Source organism: Akebia trifoliata, chromosome 11 (assembly GCF_017979445.1).
Source record: "Akebia trifoliata isolate Shusen 1 chromosome 11, ASM1797944v1, whole genome shotgun sequence".
In the NCBI taxonomy this organism is placed as follows: domain Eukaryota; kingdom Viridiplantae; phylum Streptophyta; class Magnoliopsida; order Ranunculales; family Lardizabalaceae; genus Akebia; species Akebia trifoliata.
The window spans coordinates 42,522,192-42,533,147 of record NC_141385.1 but is presented as its reverse complement, the minus strand read 5'-3'; the positions used below and the strand labels follow the sequence as shown (position 1 = coordinate 42,533,147).

Below are 10,956 nucleotides of genomic sequence, written 5' to 3'. Positions count from 1 at the left end.
TCAAGCAAACGTAAAAATTTTCATGGGACACAATCAATTACTTAAATTACAAAATTACATAAATTTTAGTAAATACACGTGTTTATAATAGTTTACATTGCTAATAAATAGGGTTGTAATTTTTAAAATTTACAAGGGGCATACTTGACCTAAAAAGTTCAAGTGCTCTCCGGTTTCGTTTTCGAGAAGTACCTATTTTTGTGCTCCGCTCAAAACCGTCTTTTTAACTCTTAAGTATGTGAAGTACTCAACCCTCCAAACGCACATAAATTACTTCTGACTCCCCGCACGAGTCAGAAGTACTTGGGGATCGAAACAGGCCCTTCTACCAGGTTGACCTCTCTCTCTCTCTCTCGACAGCTTTTCGAGGTGATTGCCAACAGAACAGAAAATATTGGATTATAAGTAGAAAATTTTGATTTTTTATAGATGCCCATGTTGTGTAGATGGAGTTTTTATAGTAGTTGTTGTGTTCTGTTGATTTGTTTGAAATTAATCATATAATAAGAGAGATTTGAAGTCTTTTCGAGATTTGGCTGTTTGAGTTTTGAACTAAAATGTTGATGGGTACTGTTTTCTCTTACAAAGAAAAGATGGGTGAGTGATTTAATGCTTGGTTTTTTTTTTTTTTTGATAAATTTGAACTGGTTTTCTAGAAGGTCAAGAAGGGATTTTGGTTTGAAGGCCAGAGGTAGAAAAACTTATTTGGTTCTAAGCCTGAATTTATGAGAGAAAAGAGTAGTTGATTTTCACTAAAATGTTTAAGAGATAGGAATTTGGTGTTGTAATTCTCATCTATAGAGCATGAAAATCAAAGATTAGTTGATACTCTATTGTTTTATGCAATTTCAAAGGAAGGAAGAATGCTTTTTTTTTTTAAGGAATAATCTCAAGAATTGACAGATTTTAGTTAAATAGGCATTAATGATTTGGTTAAGGTAGGCATCAATAATTTACCTGTTTGAATATTGATGGAATGTTTTATGGTTTAGTTAGAACAACTAAGTTGAAAATAGGGGGGGGGGGGGGGGAAATAAAAAACAGAAATGGATTTAATTTCTAATGAACTTGTTCAAACCAACATTAGTCTACATGCATACATTGGAGATGAAATCAGGAAGCACCACAGATTGCTTGGCTGACACTGCTCTTTGGAATTGGAACAACCATGATGTACTTAAGTTGCGCTGTCCCAACACAAGTTTTCGGAATTTTCTTGCAACAAGTTCAGGAAAAAAACAACATAAAGACTAAACTCATGACAGGATCAATGTCACACAAATAATATGTAAGCTAAGCTGATTCTGAAGTTTGGCACTGTTGGATCGAAGAAAACAAACTTGGGACGGGTAAAATGGTTTTTTATGCTGCCAAACAGGGCTTAACAAATGCCCCACTTGCAATTTTTTTTTTTTCATTCTCTGTCCTTCCTTTCAAAGTTTTAGGTTCCTTCTTTCATTTATCTACCTTTCTTACAGACATGTCAACTTCAGCCCTCTCAAGGCTTGTTAATCTCCAGAGACATTTTCACCCCTTAGAGAAGGTAAACGCATGTTCTTTTATTTTAACTCTTTGCTTGTTGTTCTTTCTATACTATTGTGTTGTACATGTTTAGATAAATAAGTTTAAAATGTGCATAAAGTTACTGTTTTTTCAACTCCAATTCTTTTCTTTTTTGGATAAGAAAGAAGCATTTATTAATAATGTGGTTGAGATGACCAACTAAAAGATTACAGATGCGATACTAATAAAATTGATTTCCATCTTACTACATTCGACTCCACCTATGTAGTGTTTCCTTTACACTACATACGTATCTAGTCCTAAGCCCAGATAAAGGAGGAGCATTACATCATATTGGCAGCTGGTAAAAAATAGGCTACCCCCTAACATGAATCCTAATCAACTATTTCAGTCCATTGGAGGAACATGATTTGTACAACCGACCCCAAAGCCCAAATCTTAGGGATAAGGCTTTGAAGATTATGATGATGTGGTCCTCCCCCACCCCAAAAAAAAAAAAAAGAGCTTCCCCTTAAAAACTAAATAAATAAAGTCTTCTGTATTTGAGAATATTGGTTGATTGTCACACTAATTTGTTTTCGTAGAGTGGGGAAGGTAGTATAGGCAGAGAGAATGTGAAGATATCGCCGGATGTTTCTGATGCTCTCATGCGTGGGTATGCTGTTGTTGCTCTCGAATCCACTATTATCTCCCATGGTATGCCAATTAATGTTTTATGAGGTAGCAATTTTGGTTGGTTAAGTTTCAGTGAAATTTTGTAACCTATTCTTTCAAAACAAACCTTCCAAGAAGGCTTCAATATTTTACATTTCTAGTTATCTACATGTTATAAAGCTTTAAACTGTGAAGTTTAAAATAATCAGATACTGTCTTAAGCATGTTAAATTTGTGGATTTAAGGAGCTCCTTTAACAACTAAGAATTTTTACTTTGTCTTCAAGTGGGAAGAATTGTGTTCTATGTAAAGTTGTTTGGGCTGGGTTTCTGTTGTTTTATTTTGTACTTCTTGTTTTGGTTTTGCTTTCTTTTTTCTTTTTCTTTTTTTCCCTTCTTTCTCTTTGTACCTTCAGGGGCCACCTCTGCCTCCTTTTTTCTTTTTGTTCTACTAAATTTATACTTAAAAATATATATGTGTTTACTTAGAATACAAATCCTTATTGATTATGTCTCCATTTGTTTTTTCTAATCATAGTTGATTAGTGGAAGTTATGTTCTTTCATACAATGATCTCCTTTTCCATTTATGTTTAGGAATGCCTTATCCTCAGAACCTAGAGACCGCAAAGGAGGTGGAGACCATCGTGAGGGAAAATGGAGCAGTTCCAGCCACAATCGCTATATTGGATGGAATGCCATGCATAGGTGTTCTTTTGCAAACCTGTTTTACTTTTTCATATGCTTATGCTTTCTTGGATTTTAATTGAAAAATTACTTAGTTTGAAAGGTCCTTGATAGAGTGGAATTGGGGAACCAGATTGGTGTGGTGAACCCCAAGTAGTTGGAATGAGATATAATTTTGTTGATTGATTGACTAATTATTTTAGAAGTTCAATGAGAGTCTGATAATTGTTACTTTAACATATCCTTACTGGTATTAGTTAAGGATTTAACATTAGTTTGCATCCTATCAATCTTGAAACATGTCCTTAGAACTTTGTCTGTCAGAATATTACATGATAGAGTTTACATCTTGCAACACTTTTTAATAAACTTAGCTTCTGATTCTGGATAGTCACTTGAGTGCAATTTTTCTAACATTGAAGTGTGGGGTGAGGCACTTCAATGATCTATAGTGTTAGGCATAAGCCTGAAGCCTCAAGGCATGGTGCATAAGTATCATGAAACTGCCTTTTAAATGAACAATAAAAATAATGGATGCTATGATGGGGTAAAAATATGAAACAAAACATTGATGATTTGGGAGAAAGATTTTGTTTTGTTGGTGTAACTTAATCTAAAATAATTATTACTATATAATTAAGGTTTAGGGGGATAAAAGACAATTTTTGTTTTGATATTTTAGAGTTTCCATGATATGCCACCTCTCTCATATGCATGTAAGATAGGCACCTATGACAATAGGCATTAAAAAAGGTGCAGAAGGTTTGAGACATCCACGGTATCCACCTTTTGAAAGCCACAGAAGAGCTGTATGCCTCATTAGTCTTTGCACCTTTTTGGTAAGACACAAGCATTGTTGAGGGGCCCTGCTACGACACAAACCTCAAACGCCTTTTAAAACACCGATCAAATTTAGATGATAAGTAGTTGAGGACTGTCTGATTCCTTCATTAACCCTTGTTGTTCTTTATTTACCCCTTATTTCAAGTTGCAGCCTTTTTAATTTCTGTAGGCCTAAGTCTTGAAGAATTGGAGAGGCTTGCTAAACTTGGCCCCAAAGCTCAAAAGACAGCTAGGAGGGACATTGCACATATTGTGAGTAGTAGTTGGAACTAGCTAAAGTTTGGTTGATGCACACCCATGCATCATCTTTATCATCATCATCATCATCCCAAAAACTTATCCAAAATATTGGGAGACCCACACATGTATCTTTTATTTTATTTTCCATTTTGGAAGCTAAACCCTGATGAAAACCCTGATGACTGAAGTGTAGGATATTTTGTTAACATTTTATACTATGGAAAAGGTGTGCAATGATTCGCAAGGATTCACCAAATTCTTAAATAGTAACTTTTGTGTGTGTGTGCGTGTGGGGGGGGGGGGGGGGGGGGGGGGGGGGAGCTAAGAAACTTTTGTTGTTTGTTTAAGAGACAAATGGTTGTGTTGAAAAATACAGGATTACATATAGATAATTCATTTATTATTCGCAAAGGGAAAACGATTCCATACATAAATAGAAGCTGTCAAAAGCCATAACAGGAATAAATTAAGGTCACACACAAACACACTGTGTGCGTGTATGTGTGTGTGTGTGTGGTTATATCCCGTGTTGTCAAACGCGGTCGCATACGCCATTTCCAAACTGATTTTCGCATACGCTACCATCGCATATATAAAATTATGCTATCTGCACAATATGCGATGGCATACTACAATATGCAATGGCATACTATTTGGACACAGTTTTTTTTTTTTTGTTTTAGCTTAAGCTTATTTTTCTCTTATTAATATCCCACTTCTACCCCCCATACTCCTTTTACATCTCTTCTAGCTTCTAATCTCTTTCTTACTCTCACAAAGCCCTTAACTATTCTCATTACATTTTCTAATACATTCTCACATAATTATAAATATTCTCTAATCTCTACTCTATTACTCTCAAGGTTCAAGTCTCAACTTAAGTTACTCTCTCACTCTCAACTCTCAAGACTCAAAAGAAAAAGAAACTCAAGAATCAAGATTTAAACATTTTCTGCATTTTTCCTTCTTTTTTTTTTCCTTGCAGCATATGCAATGTGCGAAAGGGCATATGCGAACAGCATGTGCTGGTCGCATATGCTATTTAACAACATTGGTTATATCCACGTATGTCTAGCATCCATGCATTGATAGATTGATTTTGAAGTCAATGAGTTCATTTTTTATGAATCTCAGTTGTGACAGTTATGGTCATTTTGCGAGGCTGAATTTTTATCTAGAAAATTTTCAAGATGAGATCTACAAATTAGACAGCTTAGATTGTCAAGAAAGCTATACCTACTAAAATTGTGGTAGGATTGGGACTACCCCATGTGTTTGTTGCCTTCATTTTATTTTATAACACACATTTCAAAGTTAGGAAGTATTAAGGGTTAGAAATTTAAAAGAATTAAAATGAGGCAAGATTTTTCATGTAAAAAGGAGTGATAATGACGATGCTTATGAGTGGTTGTTTTATTTGACTACTAGGATTATTGATCTATGCCCGTTTACAGGTGGCGGCTGGAGGCAATGGTGCAACAACTGTTTCTGCCACAATGTTTTTTGCTTCTATGGTAGAAAATTTGTTCTCAGCTTCTTGTGTGTGTTTTTCTCCATTATATGTGCATAAATATTCATGGATTATTTCCAGTATCTTCTTTCTTCCCTGTAAATTCTTGCAGGTTGGCATCCCTGTATTTGTTACTGGAGGAATTGGAGGGGTGCATAGACATGGTGAACATAGTAAGGATACTTGTCACCTTTAAATTCTAAGCCTATCATCGAGATCTGAGCTATTGCTTTCAACTTATATTGGTTGATTTGTTGGACTGAGTTCTCCACCATATGTAACAAGGGAACACCTCTTATAACCATTCTTCTTTTTCAATACTTTTAAATATATATATACCTTATAAACTATGTTAATAATGTGAACACACGCATAAACGCACATCTCCTGTGATCATTTTCCAAAACAGACCTTACAACCTAACTTAATACGTGCACACACACACATTTCAACTCACAATTTGTGTCTTTTATCCTTCTGTCATGTTTATTGTGGAAGGGCTGGTATTGAAAATCCCTTTTAGATCTTTTGTTGATTAACTTTGTTTTAGATTCAAAAACTTATCACAAGTATTCATTTGTTGACATAAGGGCTTAAATACTGTGTTTGCAGCAATGGACATCTCTTCTGATCTTACTGAGCTTGGGAGGACACCAGTGGCGGTTATCTCTGCTGGGGTGAAATCAATATTGGATATTCCAAGAACCCTAGAGTATTTGGTATGCATTTTATTAGCATGTCTATGAAATAGGGCTTGAATCCATAGCTCAGTTGGTTGACATGTTGTGTGCCACTTTGGATCATGACTAATATTCACTGCTTATCATTTCTAACCTCCAAATACAGGAAACTTGGGGAGTTACTGTCGCTGCATTTAAGACCCATGAGTTTCCAGCATTTTTCACAGAAACGAGTGGCTACAAGGTGGTAATCGTTGGACTCCTTCATACCATGTTTTTTTTTTCCTCTAAATAACATCGTTATTGAATTTTTATTTATTTATTTTGTGTGTCTTGGTCTAACTTATAATTGTTGAACTGTGATTCGAAATCTAGGTGCCATGTCGTGTGGACACTCCAGATGACTGTGCTCGGCTCATAGGCAAGTGAAACACAGAGCCCTCTTTTTTCTCATTTTATTTTTTCTTCCTTCATCTTTTAATATTTTATTTACTTTTGAATTTTTTTTGTAAATTATAGATGCTAACCTGAAACTCAGACTTGGAACGGGGATTTTGATCGCGGTGCCAATACCAAAAGAACATGCTGCTTCAGGAAGCTTGATAGAGTCTGCAATACAGAGTGCCCTTAAGGAAGCTAGGTAGAAACCATTGACCCTCTTTAAACTCAACCACTATATATTTCTTTTTTTAGAGCTTCTATTCCCGCACCAACTTTTGCTAACGCCACCCCAAGATGTGTACTAATTCTTGGTGATTTACATATGAATTGGTGTGGCTTTAGCAAAAGTTGGTGTAGCAATATAATCTCTCTCTTTAAAAAAAATTATTGAATTGGGTTTGGAATCTCAGGGACAGCAATGTGACTGGCAATGCTGAAACACCTTTCTTACTCGCGAGAGTGAATGAACTCACTGGAGGAGCCTCACTGGCTTCAAGTATCCTTTTCTTGTTTAATCAATTACGCTCAAAATACATTTTATTAGAGACCTAGAATATTCTGTAGGCTGTGGTCGGGTATGTTGCGAGGTGCATCATTTAGATATTTATTATAAGAAAAAAGTAACACACGCACATTAGACATTTATTGTAAGTTTTCAACATATTTTTGAGCAAAAAAAATACCATTCAATATTTATACTTGATAGCATATTTTCAGACAATTTTTTTTCTGATCAGTTATTTTCAGACATAATTATAGATTGTAGGATGCTAGGAAAAGTCTAAATCATCAAAATATGTTTTGAAAAAAAGATAGTGAACCCTAATGAAAAAAATCAACCATCATAACATCATCAAATCAAAATTAAACTACATTTATGCATCACCAAATCCTATATTATCTATCAGATCCCACATCAAACTACGTTCATGTTTAAGCATAAGAAAAGGTTTAAAAACATTTGTTTTTTTATAAAAAAAACTTTTAAGGATTGAGACCAAAGACAATAAAATGTATTAAAAGTTTTTTTTTTTTTGGAAAAAAAATAAGGAGAATATGTTTCTTTAAAAAGGTTTTTTTTTTTAAAACTTGTTTTATAAACTAGAGGGACAAAATGCGTTTTAAATAAAAATGTTGTTTTGAGTCATGATAAAATGACACTATCACTTACGCAGTCTGTACGCAGTTGATGTGGTGAGTGCACAGAGCCATAGATCTTTTTCTTCGGGATACGCAAGGAAAAGATCAATGGTTCTGTGCACTTGCCACGTCTACTGTGTACAGTCTTTTTTGCAACTATGGATGAGACTAGGAATGATTTGGAAAACCATCAACATGTCTAAATGTTTAGTTTTAGGCAATTTACTATCATAACTTTTGTGAGCTTTATATATTTCTTTACTTCCTTGTTCTTCTTAGCCAAGCCATAGACATTGCACTAGTGAAAAACAATGCACTCATTGGTGCAAAGATTGCTGTTGCTCTTGCTAAACTCAGACTACGCACTTGTGACGGTGAGTTTCATTCTCGGCATTTGTTTCTGTGCTGGAAGCTGTCATCCCAAAATATTCAAACCATCCTCAAAGTCAATGGTTAACAACAAATACTACTAAATTCAAAATTTCATTGAAGGATTTGTTCTTGTTAATTTAGTGTCCAGATTGTAGACACCCAGAAGGAGGATTTAAACTCCACTCCCACACCTCAAATCTTGTTACATATATCTCTCAACTAATCCATTAAAAGGAGATTTTTTTCTTCTTCTTCTAATGAGAGATCTATGTGACTAGATTTGAGGTGTGGGAGTGGGGTTTAAATCCTCCTCGCTTGGTGTATATGACCCTGATTCCTTGGTTTACACTATAATATACGTCATATGCAACCAAGAAATTCTACTGATCACCTAAACTTGTCCTTTTTTCTGTACAGATGGTGCTGAGCCGTCATCATAGGTGGGGAATTCTGACATGGTAGTATCTCATTTTACAAAATAAATATCCCACCCTCAATATGATTTTTTTTCTTTATTTTTAAGAAAAAAAATTATGTGCAGACTCGAGAAATTGTCCAAGTCACATTTAGGTACTTATTAGATCCCCATATATTGTATCCCCCCCCCCTCGCCCTCTTACTTCCTCTGTGAATGGTAATATCTTCAGAAGCTGAACTCCAAGGGTTTGGCCAAGTGGCAAGCTGAGCCTTGATAAGCTCCTCAGGAAGGGTAGTTCAAGTGTTTGATGAAACCCCACGAAGCAATGAATTCCTTGGTACCACCCTCCAGGATCTGGTTGACCCTTGACTCAACCAGTTGCATCATTGCATGTAGGACTTTCCGAGGGGGTGGTGCGTGTAACCATGGGATTCGTCTCACCCACGATAAGCAATTTATATATATTCAGAAGCTAGGAGTAGAATTCGAAACTATTCGAATAGGTAAGTTTTCATTGTGTATGGGATGAATTTCATAAATTTTAAGTGAGATCAGTAATCAATGTTGATTTTTCATCTTTTCACAAATTCAGTCTTTGGAGTTATGGTAAAGTGGGTTATGTCCACAGTGGATTATACCATGTGTTGTATGAATTATTTTAACAAAAATGTTAACCTTTTGTTGTGTGGTGGCATTTCTCTCCTAATTGTAGATGATGTGAAAGCTTTAAAATGATTTGTGGAAAGAAAGATAAGATTGTGGAGATGTTAATGGACTTTCACTCGTAAATGTTGGAATCTAATCAATGGGTTGGATCCCAAATCCCATGGGATGGGACATAAACCCTTTTCTCCTAAAGGAAAACTATTGATCATGCATGCCACACCCCTAATAAAACGCCTCAAGGAAACCACCTTTTTCATGGTCATTTGGGCCATCTCATCCTTACTCATACCTATGTGTTGGAAAGGGTTTGAGGTGGACAAAATTGCTTACTTTCTAAAAGCTTTGCTGGTTTTCTTTCTTTCCCTCTCTGCTTGGAATCTCTCATTTTATTGTTGCAAGAAAAAAATTTGAGTCACTTTAAACAAAACAATCTTGCTTTTCCACTTAAATGTTCTTTCACCCTTTTTAACATATTTTTTTGTGCGAGTTTCGATGATCTAATGGATGAAGATAAGAAAAGTGATCTGATTTGAGGCAGATTGGACCTCCTGGACCAGTTCGAGATGGTCAATCTCCAGTTTCTCTTTGAAGATAAATAAATTTGGAAGACTCAATTCTCTATCTTCTCATTCATCTTTAATAATTAAGTACATAATACTCTTCCCAAGACTTCTTACACGACTCAATAAGTGAACACAACTCAATCCATGACTTTTTAAGAGACTCAACAATTGAAAACAAGCTCAACCAATGATCTAATTGAATCGATAACTTAAAACAACTTCTAAGCAAGTTTATAACACCACCATTCACACCCATTTCTATGAATTGTTACTTAAGAGTTATGTTTTGATTCAAAAAGAAAGTCATCCAGACTTTTTGTCTCGAGAATGACTTGGAAAACTTGTCTTTGGCCAAAGATATTGTGGGTAAGAAAGTTCCTTTTAAAGTGAGGGAAGGTGTTGGGCATTTCTTGGGAAATTTACTTAAAGGACCCAACAAAAGGATTTCTTTTTAATTAGTCTCTAACCATTCAAATTCACCATTTTCGTTCAAAATAATTGACTTTTCAACATTTCGGTCGAGTTTTGGAGACTATACCGATGAAAAGGATTAGAGAAGGAAGAAGAAATCTTTTTCAAGGATTTTTTCAAGCATTTTGAAAGTGTATTAGGATTTTTTATTTTGTTTTTGGATGAAAACTGATTAAGGATGGTTCTTTTGTTTTGAAATCATCTATAAAAGTTGTTATGTCAAATTTTTAGCTGATCTTTCCATGTATTTTAGTTGGAAAAACTCAAAAAGTGAAAATCAGTGGATTTTACTACTATCGAGCTCACTACTTTTTATTTTTGAGTTTGACAATTTTTTTTTTAAATTGTCGAATTCAACAATAAAAAGTGGCGAGCTCGACAATAAAAATATTGAACTTGACAACAAATAGAAAGTAGTGAGCTTGACCTAGTAAAAAAAAAATTTTGAATCTTAGCTTCACTCTTCATTTTTTGTTATAAATCGTCAAAATAATATGTAAAAAAATACATCTAAATGTTCAAAATTAAAAGTATATTATTTCCATTCATCATTCATAATAAAAAAAGTCATCAAAAATTATTGGAATCACCATTGAAAAATCTAAATATATGAAGAAGATGGAAAAAGGGTAGTTTGGGTATTTCAAAAAATATTATAACATGAGATGAGATTGAGGGACCATTAAGAAAAGAAAGTTTTACTAAATAGACTATTAAGAGAAATCCTTTTGCTTGGGTCTTTCGAGTAA

At 34.6% G+C, this 10,956-nt stretch overlaps 1 protein-coding gene across 12 annotated transcripts; it reads left to right on the top strand.

Moving 5' to 3' along the window:
* The first annotated feature begins 208 nt into the window (after positions 1–208).
* LOC147391809 (pseudouridine-5'-phosphate glycosidase-like) lies at positions 209–9,194 on the top strand. Of its 12 annotated transcripts, none has more exons than XM_086459361.1 (14): positions 209–332; positions 1,479–1,543; positions 2,109–2,220; positions 2,774–2,884; positions 3,858–3,958; positions 5,401–5,460; positions 5,569–5,629; positions 6,069–6,175; positions 6,303–6,380; positions 6,512–6,557; positions 6,656–6,776; positions 6,988–7,073; positions 8,008–8,091; positions 8,507–9,194. In XM_086459361.1, the coding sequence occupies exons 2-14, from the start codon at positions 1,481–1,483 to the stop codon at positions 8,527–8,529; spliced, it is 1,053 nt and encodes a 350-aa protein (XP_086315487.1). In that variant the 5' UTR covers positions 209–332; positions 1,479–1,480; the 3' UTR covers positions 8,530–9,194. The 12 variants fall into 12 exon arrangements, with proteins under 12 accessions (XP_086315487.1, XP_086315486.1, XP_086315490.1 ...); XM_086459360.1 differs by having other exon boundaries at positions 215–369; XM_086459364.1 differs by having other exon boundaries at positions 244–332; positions 2,109–2,179.
* Positions 9,195–10,956: the final 1,762 nt, after the last annotated feature.

Coding starts and splice junctions, on each gene's coding strand:
- LOC147391809 (XM_086459358.1), top strand. CDS start 558: ATGTTGATGGGTACTGTTTTCTCTTACAAAGAAAAGATGG. Junction 5,630..6,068: donor GCATAGACATGGTGAACATA/GTAAGGATACTT, acceptor CTGTGTTTGCAG/CAATGGACATCTCTTCTGAT. Junction 7,074..8,007: donor AGGAGCCTCACTGGCTTCAA/GTATCCTTTTCT, acceptor GCCAAGCCATAG/ACATTGCACTAGTGAAAAAC.